Source organism: Lethenteron reissneri, unplaced genomic scaffold (assembly GCF_015708825.2).
Source record: "Lethenteron reissneri isolate LAM-NWPU_2019-01 unplaced genomic scaffold, ASM1570882v1 scaffold_130, whole genome shotgun sequence".
Taxonomy (NCBI): domain Eukaryota; kingdom Metazoa; phylum Chordata; class Hyperoartia; order Petromyzontiformes; family Petromyzontidae; genus Lethenteron; species Lethenteron reissneri.
In genome coordinates, this window is record NW_026891003.1 from 53,890 (window position 1) to 76,540 (window position 22,651).

Genomic DNA, 22,651 nt, shown 5'->3' on the forward strand with positions numbered 1-22,651 from the left:
CGCAACAATTCCAGGATTATGGGTGGTGTAACTTTTCTCATGGCTGGTGACTTCCGACAAACCTTACCTGTGGTACTTCGAGGAACCAAAGCTGATGAGTTAAATGTCTACATCAAGTCTTCATTCCTCTGGAGCCACCTATTGAAACTGAGACTAACTACAAACATGCGTGTATATCTCCATGGAGACCAAGAGGCAGGACACTTTGCTGAAGCTCTTCTTGATATTGGAAGTGGCAGAATTCTTGCTGACGGCACAGATGGACTTATCACCATGCCTAAAGGCATCCTTTCCACTTCAGAAGAGGAACTGGAGAAAAAAATGTACCCAAACATTCAACAACACTTTCAAGATGCTGTCTGGCTAGAGGAGAGGGCCATTTTGGCTCCAAAAAAATTAACCCGTAAAAACAAAGTTTTTCACTATAAATCCTTTATATGCGTGCCATCGGTTTTATTTTATTATTCATTTCTGTTTTTCTTGAGTAAGAGTTTCATTTTTATCACATTGGTATTTTAAATAAAATATGAAAAAAAATCCTAAAAAGTGGAAAATTTTGGGGAAAAAATTTTCAAAAAATAAATTGCCACGCACAACGAGTCTGTGTGCAAAATGTCAGCTCGATTGGATCACGGGAAGTGGGTTAAAAAACGACCGAAAGATTTGCACGGTCGTAAGCACGCAAGCAAGCAAGCAAGTGAACTTAATATAAAGGATTTAAAAATGATGCCGTTCACAGAATAAATTCTATGCTGTTGCAGAAATTATCTGGAGAGAGTAAGTCCTACAAATCTATTGACACAGTGTTGGACCATGATCAAATTGTTAACTATCCGGTTGAATTCTTGAATTCTCTGCAGCTCCCGGGTGTTCCACCACACAACTTGCGACTAAAAATTGGGGCACCTGTCTTGCTATTGAGAAACTTGGACACACCTAAACTATGCAATGGCACAAAGTTAATTGTGAAAGATTTACATTCAAATGTTATCAAAGCTACAATCATTACAGGCAATTCTAAAGGCGAGGACGTCTTTATCCCTCGCATACCTATAATCCCAAATGACACAGTCTTTGAATTTAAGAGGCTTCAATTCCCCAATCAGCTTAGCTTTGCCATGTCCATTAACCTATAATCCCAAATAACCTATAATCCCAAATGACACAGTCTTTGAATTTAAGAGGCTTCAATTACCCATCCAGCTTAGCTTTGCCATGTCCATTAACGAGGCGCAAGGACAATCTTTAAAAGTGGTGGGACTGAATTTGGCAAATCAGTGCTTTTCTCATGGCTAACTTTATGTTGGATGCTCTCGTGTAGGCAATGAAAATTATTTACATTACTTTGCACCAGCAGGCAGGACCAGAAATATTGTTTACAAAGAAGCTTTTTCATAGGGGGGTGTTGGTCAGCAAAAAGTGGCAGTTTTACCCGTCGGCGATCTTGCAGCCAGCGGTTGTTTGCGGCACCGCCCATGCGCTGTTGTTCTTTCGCCTCGGATCTTACCTGCCATACTTCCCTTTTCCCCATTTCCCCCTTTTTCCTATTACAAGTTATATAGTCTGTGTTTTTTGTAGTGCCTTACTATAGTACAAATAAATACATGTTTTTCTACCATTGACCATATACTTATGGCTCATTGGATTCGATAAAAGACCAAGGCATGTACATGTTATGTAGTAGTACAGAGTTAGCCTGATAACTTTAATCTAAATTGTTTTATGTTTGTTATTGTAAGACTTGCATCCCACTGGGATTTTTGTGCACAGCGTTGATATACGGTGTTTTTTCAGGAAGATTTTGCTGTTTTTTCCTGGATGTTTCTGTCGCGCGTCGTCACTTTAAGATCTTCTTTGTTCATGTTTTTGTTTGTTGCGGTTGCACCTGAGTCAAGAGCTATATAAAAAGGCACTAAATAAATGTTAACTACAATTAAATACATGTTTCTGTTTGTCTTCTTGCGTATGGCACTTTTGGAGAGCTAAATGTCAATGTTCAGGTCTGCTGGCAACGAAAGGGCTTCAGGAGAGAGCTTATGCAAGTCCTGTTATTCCTACATTGAAGAGACGGAGACCACACTGGCTTATTATGTGGTCCATCATTTGGGTTCACAGTTCCATTACTTATTTAGTATTACAGTTTTTATTCTCCTAAACACGTTAAATTCATACACAAATACTTTTTACGTACATTAAACTTTTTGTATTTGTGTATGTAATATATGTACTACCACACTCGGTATCTACTGCTGTCATCATAGGTACCAACACAGTATGCATTGCTGTAGAGATAGCAGGTACCACCACAGTCAGTATGCACTTCTGTCATCATAGCAGGTACCATCAGTCAGTATGCACTGCTGTTATCATAGCAGGTACCACCACAGTCAGTATGCACTGCTGTAATCATAGCATGTACCAACACAGCAGTATGCACTGCTGTAATCATAGCAGGTACCACCTCAGTCGGTATACACTGCTGTAGTGATAGTAGATACTGCTATCGAGTTGGTAGATACTGCTATATAGAGTTAGTAGATACTAAAACAGTCAGTATATACCACTACAGTCAGTCAATACTGCTACAGTCAGTATATACTACTATACAGTCAGTACATACTACCACGGTGAGTAGCTACTAGAGTCAGTAGATACTATTATAGAGTGAGTAGATACTGCTATAGAGTTAGTATTTACTACTATAGTCAGTGGATACTACTATAGAGTCAGCAGATACTATACAGTTAGTCGTTACTACTATAAAGTCGGTAGATACTACTGTAGGCCCAGTAAATACTAATATGGTCAGTAGTTACTACAGTCACTAAATACTACTACACAGTCAGTAGCTACTACTGGCTCAGTAGATACTACGGTACAGTCAGTAGATACTACTACAGAGTCAATAGATACTACCTGCTCTGTTGTATGTAAGGTGTGTAGGCATATATACTGACGCGGGGTTAAAGATATTTTTCGAGGGGGTGGGTCCACAATTTTCGGAAACCTTTTACATCAACTATTTACCCACACTTTCTACAACTTTTTGGACTTTGCAAGCCTCTTATAATTTTGTTGGCGGAGAAATGGACAAACGGCCCACCGGGCTTTGACAATACCTTAGTATCTGTGTATATATATATGTAAGGTTTTTAAGAAATATATTTTTCACCCAGGCAACGCCAGGTACTTCCGCTAGTACCTAATAAATGAAATAAATCAAATGAATTTGAGATCACTAATGATTTATTCCCGGCGTGTCTGGATACTAAATATCCCAGAGCCCGAAGCCGAAATCAGTGGGGTTACTAACCGGTTAACGATGGTCTAAACCCGATTTTTCCCGCCTTTTTAGACTTATCCTCTCGAAGAATTATCACGCCGTTCTCTACCTCTCTCTCTCTCGTACTCACAGTTCAATTCGTACGGAGCTCGTCGCTGCACTGCGACTCGTCACACGGACGTTCGAGTGGCTGGAGGGCCGACCGATCACTGACTTGTGCTGGACACGAACTAACTCTATGTCTACCTTACCTCGCCTTTCATTGTTCTTTACATCAAAGAAAACCTGGCGCTGACCCGATGGCCTTCCCGGCCAATCAGATTGCTCTGGCTCCTCCCGCCGAGCCTTATCTCTTGCATCGGTGCTCTCAGCGCCGTCCGCATCCCGATTTCCAAATCAAAGGGATTGCCGCTGGGCCGCTGCGTTGGCAGCCGTGCACAAGCACATTTGTCCTGCCAATCAGACGCTCACCCTGGTTTCCTGCCGTTCGTGGCTCTGCCCCCTACCTGCCTGCTAACCCGTCTGTGTTGTGTGCGTCTTAACCGCGGGGGCTGAGTAGCCTCGTCGTGACCATGTAATTCCACGTAAATTCACGGCGCCGCAGCGCAATTTAACCTGGGGGAAGCCTCGGTCAATTCCCTGGCCTCAGGAAAAACCGTGGAGAATGTCCCCCCACGAGGAGGGCTCCTGGGTGAAAACCTGTGGGCCAGGTGACTGCATGTGTTCATGTGGGGGGTGGTGAGGGAAGAGCAGCGTCGGCCAGGCCGCTCTGTGGTGTGGGCATCGCGGGTGCGGCGCCGGCAGAGCGGCTTCGCCGCTGTGGCATCACACTCTGGCTCCCACATTATTTAACGTCTATTTCGACCACGAAGTTCGTGAAGCCTTCAATAGCTGTACCGGAGGAATTTCCACTCGGTAGAGATGAAATGGGAGGCTGATCGATGTCCGGGTGCGGTCAAGGGATGGCTCCCGAATTGCCCAACCATGTTATGTATGCCGATGATCTGGTAATTGCCGCTCACTCAGAGGAGAAGTTGGAGGCACTGCTGCTGAAACTGGAGTGTGCCACTAAGAGATGGGGCCTTACCATCAGCCCCACCAAATCTAAGCACCTGCCTGGGTATTTTGTACCATCGGGCACTCCACCTCCACAACTCCCAATCGGTGATGGGGCAGTTGTAGAGAGAGTGGAGAATTTCTCATACCTGGGCAGTGTGCTCATGACCCGCTCCGGTTTGACAGCAGAGGTCTCACTCAGAATCAGTCGAGCAGCATTATCTTTTCATCGGTTGCGTAACGTTGTGGGGAAGCTACCTGTTCTGTCGCTCCGCACGAAGCTTCACGTCTTCTCGGCCACAGTCATTCCCTCCCTTCTCTACGCTTGCGAAACGTGGACCCCCCTAATGGAGCATCTTTGCCGATTGGAAACATTTGAGCTGGCCTGCCTACGATCCATCCTGAGTTTAACCAGGCTGTATTATGCGAGGAGCTCACAAATCCTTGAAAGACCTGGGCAAAATCCCATCGGTGAGCTCCTCCAACAGGCCAGGCTGCGTTAGCTGGGTCATGTAGCCCGCATGCTAAATGTGCGCGGTACGGGCTAGAGAAGAGATGGAGTGATGTGGTACGGGAGGACGTGGAGCTGAGTGGACTTTCCGATGACTGGTACCAGCGGTGTCAAGATCGGCCTCAGTGGAGGAAGCTCGTGAAAGACGCTGCTGGGCAGTTGGAGGCAGTCGCCCCCCAACAACAACGGAGGGCGGAGGAGCGACACTCACAACAACGAGCGGAGCGCCGGGTGGCTAAAGCACAGCAAGTTGGCACAGTGGGGGGCACAGGTGATGCATCAGCCAGTCATCTCAGTCAGTCGACCCGTGGCACCTAGGTCTGCCCCGTGACCTCCTGCCAGCGGGCGTTCGACACTTCACGTGGCCTCAAGGTGCACATGGCCTGGCACAAGCGTCGTGGTGACGTCAACGCCACTTAGTGGCGAATGGCGGTTGTTGTTGTGTGTGTCTGTGTGTGTCTGTGTGTGTGTGTTTGTGTGTGTGGGTCTGTGTGTGTGTCTGTGTGTGTGTCTGTGTGTGCATATGGGGAGCGGTAGTGTAGTAGTGGTTAGCGCTACGATTCCCACTTACGGCCAACACCAGTGACGCTTATCTGAACCCGTCCCGGGCCTCCCCTAGGTCGACTCACCCTCAAATGAGTACCTGATGCGATGTGTAAACACTGGGGAGACAAAGGCGGCTGGGCGTGGTGCTGGCCACCCACCCCCTCGTGTGCCACAGTGCTGCTACTCGCTACTAATAGCACTTGACCCTACAGTATGTTAGAGGCTTCACGGGGGATCATTGTCTGTGTCTGTGTGTCAGTCTATAAATCGACACACATCATGATCCCTCGCACGAACACCCCCAACGGCAGCTCCTGCGGCTGACGAAGGTCTCGTAGAGTGAAATTCTTGCGCTCTGCTCTAGAAGCAAGGAGCAAGGGGATAAACCACAACACATCAGCTTTAAACCACACAAACACAAAACAATTAGATAATACATCACACACATATACACACACATATACATACAAAAATTGGTTTTGTTTCAGAAGAAGATCGATGACAATTCGAATTTAGAGCGAAAGGAACAATGACTCTGGTGGTGGTGGTGGTGGTGGCGGTGTTGGCGCTGCAAATCGGTGAGTTTCAGTGGCCGACCTCTTGGATCGATCGGATGAGTCTCTGTGTGGGTCTCTGTGGGTCTCTGTGGGTTTCTGTGGGTTTCTGTGGGTCTCTGTGGTGCTATGAGTCTCTATGGGTATTTGTGGTTAATTTATTCTCTGTGGGTCTCTGTGGTTATATGAGTCTCTACGGGTCTCTGTGGTTCAAATATTGTCTGTGGGTCTCTGTGGTTATATGAGTCACTATGGGTGTCTGTGGTTAAATTATTATCTGTGGGTCTCTGTGGTTCAATTATTCTCTATGGGTCTCTGTGGGTCTCTGTGGTTCCATGAGTCTCTATGGTTCTCTGTGGTTCAATTGATCTCTGTGGGTCTCTGTGGGTCCGTGTGGGTCTATGAGTCTCTGTGGGTTCTGTGGTTCTATGAGTCTCTGGGGCTCTATGTGCCTCTGTGGGTCTATGAGTCTGGGTCTCTATGGGAATCTGTGGATGTGTGTAGTGTGTGAAGTGTGTAGTGCAGTGTATAGCAGAGTGCGTGTAGTGTATAGTGTGGAGAGCGGTCGTGTAGTGGTCAGCGCTACGCTGCGCTATGAACCTGGCGACCCGGCTTCGATTTCCGCTCACGGCCAACGCCAGTGACGATTATCTGTTCCTGGTCCTGGGCAGACATACACAACAACAACAACAACCGCCATTCGCCACTAAGTGGCGGTGACGTCACCACGACGCTTGTGCCAGGCCAAGTGCACCTTGAGGCCGATCTTGACACCGCTGGTACCAGTCATCGGCAAGTCCACTCAGCTCCACGTCCTCCTGTACCACATCATTCCATCTCTTCTCTAGCCCGTGCCGCGCCCGTTTAGCCCCCTCGATCCGGCCGAACAGAAGCTGTTTAGGCATGCGGTGGCTGGGCATGCGGGCTACATGGCCCAGCCAACGCAGCCTTGCCTGCCGGAGGAGCTCACCGATGGGACTTTGCCCAGATCTTTCAAGGATTTGTGAGCTCCTCACACAATTCAGCCTGGTTAAACCCAGGATGGATCGTAGGCAGGCCAGCCTAAATGTTTCTAACCGGCGAAGATGCTCCATTAGGGGGGTCCACGTTTCATACACACACACACAGACATAAACACAGGAACAGACACACACACAGGTACACAGACAGGTACACACAAACACAGGTACACACACACAGGTACACACACACTGGTACAGACACACAGGTACACACACACACACAGGCACACAGACAGGTACACACAAACACAGGTACACACACACAGGTACACACACACTGGTACAGACACACAGGTACACACACACACAGGCACACACAGGTACACACACACACAGGTACAGACACACAGGTACACACAGGTACACACACAGGTACACACACACAGACACACACAGGAACACGCACACACAGGTACACACATGTGCACACACACAGGTGCACACACATTGTACACACTTATAGTTTGGGGTGAGAGGCAGCTACATCATGGGGGTACCTTGTTTTCGGGCGAGTATCAGGAGCCACGAAAATTAAAATGCTACTACTGATTATGATTATGATAGGTGGTGTTTGTTCGCTTTCTGTCCATAATACAGCAGGAGTCGTGCCTTTGAAACTGAGTGGCTTAGAACAGGCGTGTTCACGAATCACTTTGCAATGAATCACGTCTCTACATTCACCACACACACAGTATTCGTCGTGATCATGCTAACAAAACATTGCTCTGATAATATTATCAATAATAATGTTACACGCATTGCCTTTGAAACTGATTGGCTTAGAACAGGCGTTCTAGATTTGAAGCTTTCGCGACTGCAATGATTCATATTCTTAGGTTTTTTCGGTAAAGTCTACGTAGGTAAAAAATGAAAATTAATAAAAGTAACATAGGTGGAATTCCTCCCCAAATCTAGAATTAATACCCTCTACGGGGAGGAATTCCACCTGTTACTTTTATTAATTTTAATTTTTTACCTACGTGACTTTACCGAAAAAAACCCAAGAATTAGAACAGGCGTGTTCACGAATCACTTTGGAAGGAATCACGTCTCTATATTAACCACACACACACACAGTATTCGTGGTGATCATGCTAACAAAAACATCGCTCTGATAATATTATCAATAATAATGTTACACGCATTGCCTTTGAAACTGATTGGCTTAGACCAGGCGTGTTCAGGTGTTCGAATACCCAACAGATTAAGCATTTTGCCGACCCGACCTGTCTTTCACGAGCAAAAGGGAGCACCCCCCCCTCCCCCCACGATACTATTTGAACTTCGGAGAAGAAGAGAAAGCGATTATAGAGAAGTTAAAGCGGTCCCAAGTTCCGTCACGCAAATCGACTACTATTTTTATTTTGGGCAAACCCACGTGCCATGCATAGTTCAAAAGAAGACTAAACCTGTTTTCTTGGTTTTCGACATCTCTAACTTGTAGCACTTTCTCAGGCCTCTTACCACTAAAGCTGTTTTTGTTTAAAAAAAAAGTTTTTTATAATCAGATAAGCGACTTTGCCGGTGTCAAACGATAGCAGCCCCAACGTGAATGGCTTATCGCGTGGACGTTTAGAGCCTCAGCCAAATATTGTGACAGCGTGGTTAATGCAGATCCATAGAGACCCCTACAGAGACCCACACTCAGAGAACCACACAGACCCACAGAGAGCCATACACAGACCCATAGAGACCCATACAGACCCACAGAAACCCATACAGAGACCTATAGAGACCCACACTCATAGAACCACACAGACCCACAGAGACCCATACTCATAGAGACCCATACTGACCCCCAAAGACCCAGAGACCCATACAAACATAGAGACCAATTCTCATAGAGACCCATACAGATCCATACAGACCCACAGAGATTCATATAGACGTACAGAGACCCATACTCATAGAGACCCATATTCATAGAGACTCATACAGAGGCACATACAGACCCCACAGAGACCCATAAAGACCCATACAGACCCACAGAGACCCATACAGACCCCTCAGAGACACATAAAGACCCATACAGACCCACAGAGACCCATACAGACGTCACAGAGACCCACACAGACCCCTCAGAGACCCATAGAGACCCATACAGAGACCGATAGAGACCCACACTCAGAGACCCATAGAGACCCATATAGAGATCCATAGAGACCCATACTCATAGAACCCCATACAGAGATCCATAGAGACCCACACTCAGAGAACCACACAGATCCACAGAGATCCATACTCATAGATACCCATACTGACCCCCAAAGACCCAGAGACCAATACAAACATAGAGACCAATACTCATAGAGACCCATACAGACCCACATAGATCCATGTAGACCCACAGAGACCCATACTCATAGAGACTCATACAGAGACCCATACAGACCCATACAGCCCCACAGAGACCCATACAGACCCACAGAGACCATTACAGAGACCCATAGAGACCCATACAGAGACCCATACACACCCAGAGACCCATACTCAGAGACCCATAAAGACCCACAGAAACCGATACTCAGAGACCCATACAGCCCCACAGAGACCCATACAGAGACCCATACAGAAACCCATACAGACCCAGAGATCCATACTCAGAGACCCATACAAAATCACAGAGACCTACAGAGAACCATACAGACCCATAGAGACCCATACTCAGAGACCCATACACATCCATAGATCCACAGAGACCCATACTCATAGAGACCCATGCAAGTCCCCAACGACCCATAGGCCAATGCTCATAGAGACCCATACTCATAGAGACTCATACGGACCAACAGAGACCCACAGAGATCTATATAGATCCACAGAGACCCATACAGACGCACAGACCCATACTCATAGAGACTCATTATATGCATTGACTTTGAAACTGATTGGCTTACACGAGGTGTGTTCAAGTGTTCGAACACCCAACAGATGAAGCCCTTTGCCGATGCGACCTGTCTCTCACGAGCCAAAGGGAGCCCCCACTGTACTATTTGAACTTCGCGGAAGAAAAGAAAAGATTAACAAAAAACGAGAGTCGATTTGCATGTCGGAACGAGAGGACCGCGTTGACGGATCGCGATCAGTTAAAGTGGTCTCTCGTTTCTTTTGTTTTGCAAACGCACGTGCCATGCATAGTTCAAAAAACGACAAAGACTAAACCAGTTTTTTGTTTTCGACATTGTCTGGCCCCCACCATTAAAGCTGTTTTTGTTTTTAAATCAGATAAGTTCAAGTTCAAGTTTATTTATTAGGTATAGCCCTGTGAGCCATTCGGCACTTGAATCGGGTGCAACCGCAACAAAGAAAAAACAAAAACATGAACAAGAACAAGAAACATCTTAAAGTGAATATGTGACTAAGTGCAAACAGAAAATCCAAGAAAAGACAGCAAAATATTGCGGAAAAAACACGACCCTGCCGATGGCAAACGATGTCAAACAACAGTGGCCCCAACGTGAGAGGCTTATCGCGTGGACATTTGGAGCCTAAGCCAAATATTATGACAGCGTGGTTAATGCAGACCCATACAGACCCATACAGACCCATAGAGACCCATACAGACCCATAATAACCTATACAGAGACCCATACAAACCCCACAGACACCCATACAGACATATAGAGACCCATACAGAGACCCATACAGACCCACAGAGACCCATACAGCCCAACAGAGACCCATAAAGATCCATAGTAACCTATACCGAGACCCATTTAGACCCATACAGACCCAGAGACCCATAAAGAGACCCATACAGACCCACAGAGACCCATACAGACCCACAGAGACCCATATAGACCAATAGAGACTCATACAGAGACCCATACATACCCACAGAGACCCATACAGCCCCACAGAGACCCATACAGACCCATAGAGATCTATACAGAGACCCATACAGCCCCACAGAGACCCATACAGACTAACAGAGACCTACAGAGAGCCATACAAACCCATAGAGACCCAGAGACCCATACTTATAGAGACCCATACAGACCCACAGATATACATAATGACCCACAGAGACCCATAGATATCCACACTCAGAGACCCATACAGACCCCCTAAAGACCCAGAAACTCATACAAACAGAGAGATCCATGATGAGACTGAACTGAAATAGCATTTTTCGCTTAGCGCATTTTGAGTTAGATCGCGTAACTATAAATGTGCCATGAAACTCGCCACCACGCGACAGCTGTCGCCTGATGAAGCTGGTTGTAATTACTGGCGAAACTTCGAACTCAGATTGTAAACGTTGTGGATTTGCTGTCCGACACAGCGGTTAATGCTGTACGAGTATACTACACGATACACTACACTATACACTGCACTATACACTACACTATACACTAGTGCTGTACTAGTATACTACACTAATCACTGCACTATACCCTACGCTATACCCTACACTATACACTACACTATACACTACTAAACACTACTATACGTACACTACACTATACACTGCACTATACACTACACTATACACTACACCATACACTATATACACTACACAATACACTGCACACTAGTGTTGATCTAGTAACGAATTAGTATGTTCTGTTTACATGACACTAAACCTTACTGATTGGTTGTGTCGGGTGGTGGCGGGTTTAACGTCACGTTTATGGATTTGCTCTTCAACACACTATATACTACACTATACACTACATACTACACTATATACTACACTATACACTGCACTATACGCTACACTATATACTACACTAAACACACACTATACACTATACTATACACTGCACTATACACTACACTATACACTATACCATACACTACACTATACACTGCACTATACACTACACAATATACAGCACTATACGCTACTATACGCTACACTACACTACTACACTGCACTATACACTACACTATACACTACTATACGCTACTATACGCTACACTACACACTACACTAAACACTGCACTATACACTACACAATTGATACTACACTATACACTACACTATCTATACTACACTGCACACTAGTGCTGTACTCGTAACGAATTGTTCGCGTCCTGTTTTACATGGCACTAAAACCTTACTCGGCAAATAAAAAAACCCACCCCACACCGTGGACGATATTTGCTTGCAAAAGCGCTCCCGGCGCGTCAAAGCTAACGCGGTTTTACCCCCTTCCTCCTCCCCCCCCCCCCCCCCCCTTCGTCTTCCGCCTCTTCTTCCTCCTCCTCCTAACCCGCATCGAGCTCGAGGCATGGTGCGCGGCGGTCCACGTGGTGGTCACGTGGTGGTCACGTGGTGGTGGTCAAGTGGTAGTCACGTGGTGGTCACGTGGTGGTAATGGCGTGGCCACGTGGTGGTCACGTGGTGATGGTCAAGTGGTAGCCACGTGGTGGTCACGTGGTGGTGGTCAAGTGGTAGCCACGTGGTGGTCACAGAGTGGTGGTCACGACGTGGCCACGTGGTGGTCACGTGGTGGTGGTCAAGTGGTAGCCACGTGGTGGTCACGTGGTGGTCACGAGGTGGCCACTCCCTACCGCGTGGCGCCTGTGGAATTCCACCGCCGCCGGTGGCTCTGCCTTGCTGATTCTGACGATGCTGCTGCTGCTGCTGTAGCCGGCGCAGGCTTGACACGTGGAACGAGTGTGTTCACCTGTTTTGTGTTTGTTTAAAGGGGGTGAGATGTTAACTACCTCGCCTGGTGTGCACGGAGGTCGTGGGTTCGATCCCGATCCTGACGATGCCTGCCGCTGTAAATTTGGAGTCTGCGTGCCTCTCTCTGTCCCTGTGGTTAGATGTCAACTACCTTGCCTGGTATACAGGAGGTTTCAGGGGTCTGATCCCGACCTTGAACATGCCTACCGCTGTATATTTGGAGTCTGTGTCTCTTTCTTTCATCATCATCACGGTGGATAGGAGATGTTAACTACATCGCCTAGTATACAGGAGGTCGTGGGTTCGATCCCGACCCTGTCGATGCCTGCCGCTGTAGATTTGGAGTCTGCGTGTTTCTCTCTGTCCCTGTGGTTAGATGTTAACTACCTTGCCTGGTATACAGGAGGTTTCAGGGGTCCGATCCCGATCTTGAACATGCCTACCGCTGTATATTTGGAGTCTGTATCTCTTTTTTTCATCATCATCATCACGGTGGATAGGAGATGTTAACTACCTCGTCTACTATACAGGAGGTCGTGGGTTCGATCCCGACCCTGTCGATGCCTGCCACTGTATATTTGGAGTCTGCGTGTCTCTCTTTGTCCCCATGGTGAGATGTTAACTTGCTCGCCTGGTGTGCAGGAGGTCGTGCGTTCGATCTTGACCCTGACGATGCCTGCCGCTATGTATATTTGGAGTCTGCGTGTCTCTCTCTGTCCGCGCGGTGAGCTGCTGTAGCCGGCGCAGGCTTCCCCGTGGACGGGGCGTGCGTGTAACACGACGTCCTCTACCTATGGGAACTTTTCCTTCATCCAGCATCAAAGCTGCGGAAAAATAAGATTACGTTTTTATACTTTTCTCTGGCAATAGCAAAACAAAAGGTGTGATAAGATCTCCAAATACCCGATAGGTGTGATACCTTTTGCAAGGAGTGAACTCTTCATTAACCACGCACACTTTAAGCGCTCATTTGCACTGAAAGTGTTTTTGCACTTGACGCGTTTTTTTTAGTTTTCTAATCCCCGCTTGTTGCCGGGTAAAGTGAGCAATTATTTTTTGTTCTTATCAGTCGCCCTCGTGGCCTCATTCTTAATCGCAAATGATAGCGGCTCAGCGAAGCGGCCACCGTGGCGAGGTGTTCGCTTTATGTGTCAAACGTTAACAACGCCTAAATTGAAAAACAAAACCCCGCTAAAAACGAACGACGCTTTTTATGTCGCTTCAAGAGTTTTTTTCTTCCTCTCCTGCTTAACGACCACCATGAAGGGTGATCTTTACCGTTCATCTCGTGGCCTTATTTTCAAAAGTTTACCTCTTTCGCTTGCACTGATGTTGTCGTCACTGTTTGCAGCGAATGGAGCCGGGAGCAGTGTGGGACGTCAGTTCTTCGGCGCATTTATGCAGAACTATCTGGAGGGAGTCGACGCGCTTGTGGTGGACTTCATCAGCTACGACAGCAGCGCTCAGGTCACCGTCTCGGTCCCTGCGGAGAACTTCTCGAGCTCCGTCCTCCTGCCTCCTTTCTCCGTCGGCAATGTATCCATCCCGGTAACGGCAGAGATCGCAGAGAACGGCATCGTCACCAACAAGGTCGTGTCCGTTCATTCTGATAGTGACATCTCAGTGTGGGGCATGTCCAAACGAATTGCAACGACCGATGGATTCATGATGATCCCTGAGCAGGAGCTGGGAACAGAATATTACGTAGTCGCTCCTGTGTCTGGTGGTTTAACCCTGAACGAATTCGCGATAGTCAGTCCCTACAACAACGTGACGGTGCTGATGATTTTGAGCAGCAATGTTATTTTCAACGGTGTAACGTACTCCAACGAACTGAACATCACTCTACAAGAGAACCAAGTCGTGCAATTCCAAGGATCATCTCTGACTGGGACCAGGGTACTCTCGAGTCAACCTGTGGCCGTGTTCAGTGGAGATCAGTGCATCAATGTTCACACAGCCTGCAATTTTGTGACAGAGCAGCTTTTGCCAGTATCGCAGTGGGGCTCCTCTTACCTGGTCTTCCCCGTGTCCATCAAGTCAACAGACGACAGCGTCATAATCACCTCGCCTACAAGCGCGAGCGTCATTGTCAATGTCAGTGTCGCTGGGAATTTAACAACCTACACGTTGACCAATTACGATCGCATCAGCGTACCTATATATGCAAACCAGATGTTGTCTATTAACTCATCTGTAAACGTAGGAGTCATGTACATATGCCAGGGAGGGTATCCGGCTCTAGGGGATTACATGGACCCGTTCCAGATGAACATCATACCGACCAGCAAGTTCTCTAACATGTACCTGTTTGCGACTCAACCAGATTTTACGAACATTTTAATCGTGATCGCCAAGGATGCAGACAAATGTGAGATCGTCATGAACAACGGGACACTGTGCGATAAGATCCAGTGGGTCCGGACAAACGACCTCCTGTTCGTGGCCGGGGAGCTGAACCTGGGAGGTGGGAATCAGCAGTTCCGTGTGGAACACGCGACTCAGCCGTTCGGGCTCTACCTCTACGGGGTGGCATACTATGATTCATTTGGCTACGTCCTCAGCTACGGCAACCTAAGAGGTAACTAAACGCTGAGCATCTGTACCAAGATCAGCCAGACCTGGAGCATCGCAAATCTAACTTCTACTACGACCATTATTATTATTCCACTATCATACACGACGCCGTTACAATCCCCACCACCATCCTCGCCACGCCCCTCCCCAATTGTGACCTCGCTCACATCTGATTGGCTTCCTGTTATCGTGGTGCAATGACGTCACAACGCCTGTGCCATTACAGCTCCTCCCCCCTGGTGGATGGGCTGAGTCTGTGCACAACTGAAGTTTTTTGGGTTAGATCGCGTAAATATATAAATGTGTCGTTAAAATCCGCCACCACCCGACACAGCCAACTAGTAAGGGTTGTCACGTAGACAGAACATGCCAATTCGTAACCAGTACAGCACACTGGTGTGTTGGAGAGCCAAGCCACAACATTTACAATACGCGATCTAACCCAAAAAAACTCTATTGTGCATGATATTGGTCGCGAAAGCCCACGTCTTAAAGCAACTGAAGTTGTGGGTTGGGCCGAGGCGACGTCTGCTGTGACTCGTCCACTTGGCTTGAGTATTTAATTGAGAAACTGGAATGTGTTGCCGGCAGCTTCTCACATTTTGACCTCGCACGGAGACCCAGAGATGTACAGATACACACAGACTCCCACCCATACCCCCAAAGACCCAGAGACAAATACAAACATAGAGACCGATGGTGAAACTAAACTGAAATTGCATTTTTGCTAAATGCGTTTTGAGTTAGATCGCGAAACTATAAATGTGCCGTGAAACTCGCCACCACGCGACAGCTGTCGCCTGATGAAGCTGGTTGTAATTACTGGCGAAACGTCGAACTCAGATTGCAATCATTGAAGATTTGCTCTCCAACACAGCGGTTAGTGGTATACTAATATACTACACTACATACTACACTATACACTACACTATACACCATACTATACACTACACTACACACTAGTGATGTTTAGTGACACTAAACCTTACTAAAAATTAAATTACACCATCGATGACATTTGCTCGCGAAAGCATTACCGATGTATCAAAGCTAATGCGGTTCCCCCCCCCCCCCCCCCGCATCGCTTAACGCGACGCCCTCCGCAAATGCCACCTGCCTCCTCTTCTTCCTCCTAACCCGCATCGAGCACGATGCATCTCTACCACCCCCCACCCCTCCTCTCCCCACGTGTCGTCCGTTTCTCAACCCCACGTCTGCACTGCACTCAACCCACACCGCCCACCGCGCTCGCTTCCTCGTTCCCAGCCCTCTCGAACATTCGACGGGTCTCACATTTTGCGTGCCTCAACTTCCGCGGCCCAGGGGGTGGAGAGGAGTCGCGTACGCGATGCGGCCCCCTTGCGTCAACTCGCGCGAGTTGACGCAAGGGGGCCGGCTCGCGACACCACGCCCTGCCGCGTGGCGCCCGTAGAATTCCGCCGCCGCTTGCGCTCTTTCCGCGTCGGACGCGATTTTGTCGCTGAGAAACTGGCACGGGGTGGCTCTGCCTTGCTGATTCTGACGATGCTGCTGCTGCTGTAGCCGGCGCAGACTTGACCCGTCGGGTCGAGTCTGTTCACTTATTTTGTGTTTGTTTAAAGGGGGTGAGATGTTAACTACCTCGCCCAGTATGCAGGAGGTCGTGGGTTTGATCTCGACCCTGTTGATGCCTGTCGCTGAATATTTGGAGTCTGCGTCTCTCTCTCTCTCTCTCTCCCTGTGGTGAGGCCACTCCGAGTTGAGACAGGCACGGGTGGCTCCGGCTTGCTGCTTTAGCCGGTGCAGGCTTGACCCGTGGATAAAGCGTTTGTGTAACACGAAGTCCTCTACCTATGGGAACTTTTCGTTCGTGCCAGTATCAAAGCGACAGAAAAATAAGTTTGGGTTTTTATACTTTTCTCTGGCAATAGCAAAACAAGAGGTGTAGTAGGATTTTAAAACGCAAAATAGGTGTGATACCTTTTGAAAGGAGTAAAGTCTGCATTTACCACGCACACTTTAAGCTCTCGTTTGCGCTCAAAGTGTTTATTCGCGTTAAGCGTTGAAAAAAATGTTGAATCCCCGCTTATTGCCGCGTTGAGCGAGGAATCGTTTTTTGTTTTTATCGGTCGCCCTCGTGGCCTCATTCTCAATCGCAAATGATAGCGGCTCAGCGAAGTAGCCACTGTGGTGAAATGTTCGCTTTATGCGTCAAACGTTAACAACGCCTACATCGAGACAATAAAACCTCACTAAAAGCAAACGACGCTTTAAGTTTGTCGCTTTAAGAGTTAGTTTTTTCCCCTCCTGCTTATCGACCACCATGAAGGGTGATTTTTTATTGTCGATCTGGTGGCCTTATTCTCAAAAGTTAACCTTTCTTTCTTGCACTGATGTTGTTGTCACTGCTTGCAGGGAACGGAGCCGGGAGCAGTGTGGGACGTCAGTTCTTCGGAGCATTTATGCAGAACGCCGGGAATGTAGCCGACGCGCTTGTGGTGGACTTCGTCAGCTACGACAGCAACGCTCAGGTCACCGTCTCGATCCCCGCGGTGAACTTCTCGCAGGCCATCCTCCTGCCTCCCTTCTCCGTCGGCAATGTATCCATCCCGGTAACGGCAGAGATCACAGAGAACGGCATCGTCACCAACAAGGTCGTGTCCGTTCGTTCTGACAGTGACATCTCAGTGTGGGGCATGTCCAAACGAATTGGAACTACCGATGGATTCATGATGATCGCTGAGCAGGAGCTGGGAACAGAATATTACGTAGTCGCTCCTGTGTCTGGTTCGGTAATTAACGAATTCGCGATAGTCAGTCCCTACAACAACGTGACGGTGCAGATGATTTTGAACAGCAATGTTATTTTCAATGGTGTAACGTACTCCAACGAACTGAACATCACTCTACAAGACAACCAGGTCGTGCAGTTCCAAGGATCCTCTCTGACTGGGACCAGGGTACTCTCGAGTCAACCTGTGGCCGTGTACAGTGGAGATTGGTGCATGATTGTCCACACAGGCTGCAATTTTGTGACAGAGCAGCTATTGCCAGTTTCGCAGTGGGGCTCCTCTTACCTGGTCTTCCCTGTGTCCATCAAGTCAACAAACGACAGCGTCATAATCACCTCGCCTACAAGCGCGAGCGTCAGTGTCAATGTCAGTGTCGCTGGGAATTTAACAACCTACACGTTGACCAATTACGGTCGCATCAGCGTACCTGTATATGCAAACCAGACTTTGTCTATTAACTCGTCTGTAAGCGTAGGGGTCATGTACATATGCCAGGGTGGGTCTACAACTCTATGGTATTCCATGGACCCGTTCCAGATGAACATCATACCGACCAGCAAGTTCTCTAACATGTACCTGTTTGCGACTCAACCAGATTTTATAAACATGTTAATCGTGATCGCCAAGGATGCAGACAAATGTGGGATCGTCATGAACAACGAGCCACTGTGCAATAAGATCCAGTGGGTCCGGACAAACGACCTCCAGTTCGTGGCCGGGGAGCTGAACCTGGGACTTGGGAATCAGCAGTTCCAGGTGGAACACGCGACTCAGCCTTTTGGGCTCTACCTCTACGGGGTGGGAGACTATGATTCATTTGGCTACGTCCTCAGCTACGGCAACCTAAGAGGTAACTAAATGCTGAGCATTTGTAACAACATCAGCCAACAACATCATCTAACTACTACTATTATTATTCCACTTACATACACGACGCCATTACAACCCCCACCAACACCCTCGCAAATGCCCCTCCCCAATTGTGACATCGCCCACATATGATTGGCTTCCTGGTAACCGCGGTGCAATGACGTCACAACAACTGTGACATTACAGCCCCTCCCCCCCTGGTGGATGGGCTGAGTCTGTGCACAACGGAAGTTGTGGGTTGGGCAGAGGCAGCGCCCGCTGTGACTCGTCCACTTGGCTTGAGAATTTTATTGACAAGCGGCTTCTCACGTTATGGCCTCGCACGGAGACCCAGAGATGTACAGATACCCATGGACTTCCACAGATACCCACAGACTCGTACAGATACCCACAGACACCCAAAGAGATCCACGGACCTACAATGAGACCCAGAGATATATACATATACCTACGGACTCCCACAAATACCCACAGACTCGTACAGATACCCATGGACCCCCACACCGACCCATGGACTTCCACAGAGACCCACATACTCCTTCCTCCTTTAAGCTCGTTGGGTTACCACGATCCCATCGCACCACCACATCGCACCACCACATTGCACCACCAAATCGCACCCACCACATCGCACCCACCACATCGCACCCACCACATCGCACCCACCACATCGCACCCACCACATCGCACCCACCACATCGCACCCACCACATCGCACCCACCACATTGCACCACCACATCGCACCCACCACATCGCACCCACCACATCGCACCCACCACATCGCACCCACCACATCGCACCCACCACATCGTACCCACCACATCGCACCACCACATCGCACCCACCACATCGCACCCACCTCATCGCACCCACCACATCGCACCACCACATCACACCCACCACATCGCACCCACCACATCGCACCCACCTCATCGCACCCACCACATCGCACCCACCACATCGCACCACCACATCGCACCACCACATCGCACCCACCACATCGCACCCACCACATCGCACCACCACATCGCACCCACCTCATCGCACCCACCACATCGCACCCACCACATCGCACCACCACATCGCACCCACCACATCGCACCACCACATCGCACCCACCACATCGCACCCACCACATCGCACCACCACATCGCACCCACCACATCGCACCACCACATCGCACCCACCACATCGCACCACCACATCGCACCCACCACATCGCCCCCACCACATCGCACCCACCACATCGCACCACCACATCGTACCCACCACATCGCACCCACCACATCGCACCCACCACATCGCACCCACCACATCGCACCCACCACATCGCACCCACCACATCGCACCCACCTCATCGCACCCACCACATCGCACCCACCACATCGCCCCCACCACATCGCACCCACCACATCGCACCCACCACATCGCACCACCACATCGCACCCACCACATCGCCCCCACCACATCGCACCCACCACATCGCACCCACCACATCGCCCCCACCACATCGCACCACCACATCGCACCCACCACATCGCACCCACCACATCGCACCACCACATCGCACCACCACATCGTACCCACCACATCGCACCCACCACATCGCACCACCACATCGCACCACCACATCGCACCCACCACATCGCACCCACCACATCGCACCACCACATCGCACCACCACATCGTACCCACCACATCGCACCCACCACATCGCACCCACCTCATCGCACCCACCACATCGGCCCCCCACCTACCCCACCTCTTCTTCTACCTTTCTTCCTCTCGATCCCCTTGCATCGCTCGCCACCCTCTGACACAAGCAATTTTCCTGTCGCCTCTACCGCACGACCGAACCACACCCAGAGCCCGTCCCCCTTCTCTCATCTCTCTCGTCTCCTCTGTGAGTTCCACCGCCTCGAGTTTTCCTCTTGCTTCTTCATTTCCCAACCGCTTTAACCTTTGGTTTGTCACGCACCAACATCCACCGCAGCATCCTCATCTCAGTGACCGCCATCGCTGGGTCCTCCCTCTTTCTCGTGCCCCAGCACTCGGCCCCCACACAACAGCCTCGCCACCATCTTGTACTATACACTACACTATACACTACACTATACACTACACTATACACTACACTATACAGTACACTATACACTACACTATATACTACACCATACACTACACTATACAGTACACTATACACTACACTATATACTACACCATACACTACACTATACACTACACTATACACTACACTATACACTACACTATACACTACACTACTATACACTACACTACTATACACTACACTACTATACACTACACTATACACTACACTACTATACTCTACACCACGAAACACTACACTACTATACACTACTATACACGATACTACTATACACTACTATACTATACACTATACTATGCACTACACTATACACTACACGATACACTACACTATACACTACACGATACACTACACTATACACTACACTATACACTGCATAATACACTAGACTATACACCACACTGTACACTACACTACTATACACTACACTATACACCACTATCCACTACACTACTATACACTACACCACGAAACACTACACCACTATACATTACACTTTACACTGCTATACAGTACTATACGCAACACTACTATACACTACACTACTTTAGACTACATTATACACTTTCCTTCAACCAAACTGGGACCCTCTCATCGCACATCACAGCCGTCATATCTCGCCATTTCAGCCAACCAGCCCTCATCCTTGTTCTCAGCCCTCACGCTCACCACGTTTAATTGCGCCTGTGAAACATCTTCATGCATCTCCCCACGTTTCCTGGCGAATTTGTAAAAAAACATTCTACTGGCTTCAACAACTCAATTGACGACTGATGGCAGCTTAAACAAATATCTTGGTGACTCTGATGCCGGCTTCAACAAATCTCTTGGTGTCTCTGATGCCGGATTGAATGAATCTCTTGGCGACTCGGATGTCCTCCACCTTTTTACGATTCGTTCAGTGAAATTCTGTAACTAAAGAGTGTCCCGCGATGCTCTAGGCGGCGTCTGTCGCGTTAACCTCGCCAACGCGAGCGGCACCATCCAGTTCGCCGATTTACTCGCGAGACCCAACGTCGGCGACTGCCTCTGGACCATCACCGGCGCCGTGGGGACGGCCGTTATCCTTCGCTTCCAGACGTTCAGGTAAGTGGTGCGGAGGGGGGGGGGGTTGGCAGGGATATGTGCACTCGCTCTGGCCTCCAGGTTTATCCCCACGTCACGACCCGCTTCGGGCTATTAGAGTCCGCTCCGCCGATGAGCACGGACGGCCTTCGTACAACGGCGATGGAGGTTCAACGTACACGTTAGAGTGCGTCAGTAAAAACGTCGGTTTAACAACTAGGAGGCTTTCGCCACCAATATCATCAATGACAGAGGTTTTTTTGGGGTTATATCGCCCCACCCGACACAGAACGTGGCTAATTCGTTACTAGTACAGCACGAGTGTGTAGTGTAGTGTATAGTGTAGTGTGTAGTGTAGTGTTTAGTTTAGAGTGTAGATTTACAAATCTGGCTGTCGCCTGATGAAGCTAGTTGTAATTACTGGCTAAACGTCGTACTCAGATTGTGAATGTTGTGGCTTGGCTCTCCAACACACCGGTGTGATGTACAAGTGACAAACTGGCATGTTGTGTTTACATGACAAACCTTACTCATTGACTGTGTCGGGTGGTGGCGGGTTTAATGACACTTTCATATGTTTACGCGATCTAACCCCAAAAAACCTGCATTATGGAAGTATAAATACATCA

General features: G+C 48.5%; 1 protein-coding gene across 1 annotated transcript in view; it reads left to right on the plus strand.

Annotated features, from left to right (window-relative positions):
• Window positions 1-5,706: 5,706 nt before the first annotated feature.
• LOC133361940 (uncharacterized) overlaps window positions 5,707-22,651 on the plus strand; it is a 42,338-nt gene continuing 25,393 nt past the window's right edge. The window contains exons 1-4 of the mRNA XM_061580914.1: window positions 5,707-5,974; window positions 13,962-15,191; window positions 17,582-18,808; window positions 21,899-22,043. Of these exons, the coding sequence (XP_061436898.1) occupies window positions 5,926-5,974; window positions 13,962-15,191; window positions 17,582-18,808; window positions 21,899-22,043 (2,651 nt within the window). The 5' untranslated portion in view covers window positions 5,707-5,925. The remainder of the gene's footprint in view (window positions 5,975-13,961; window positions 15,192-17,581; window positions 18,809-21,898; window positions 22,044-22,651) is intronic.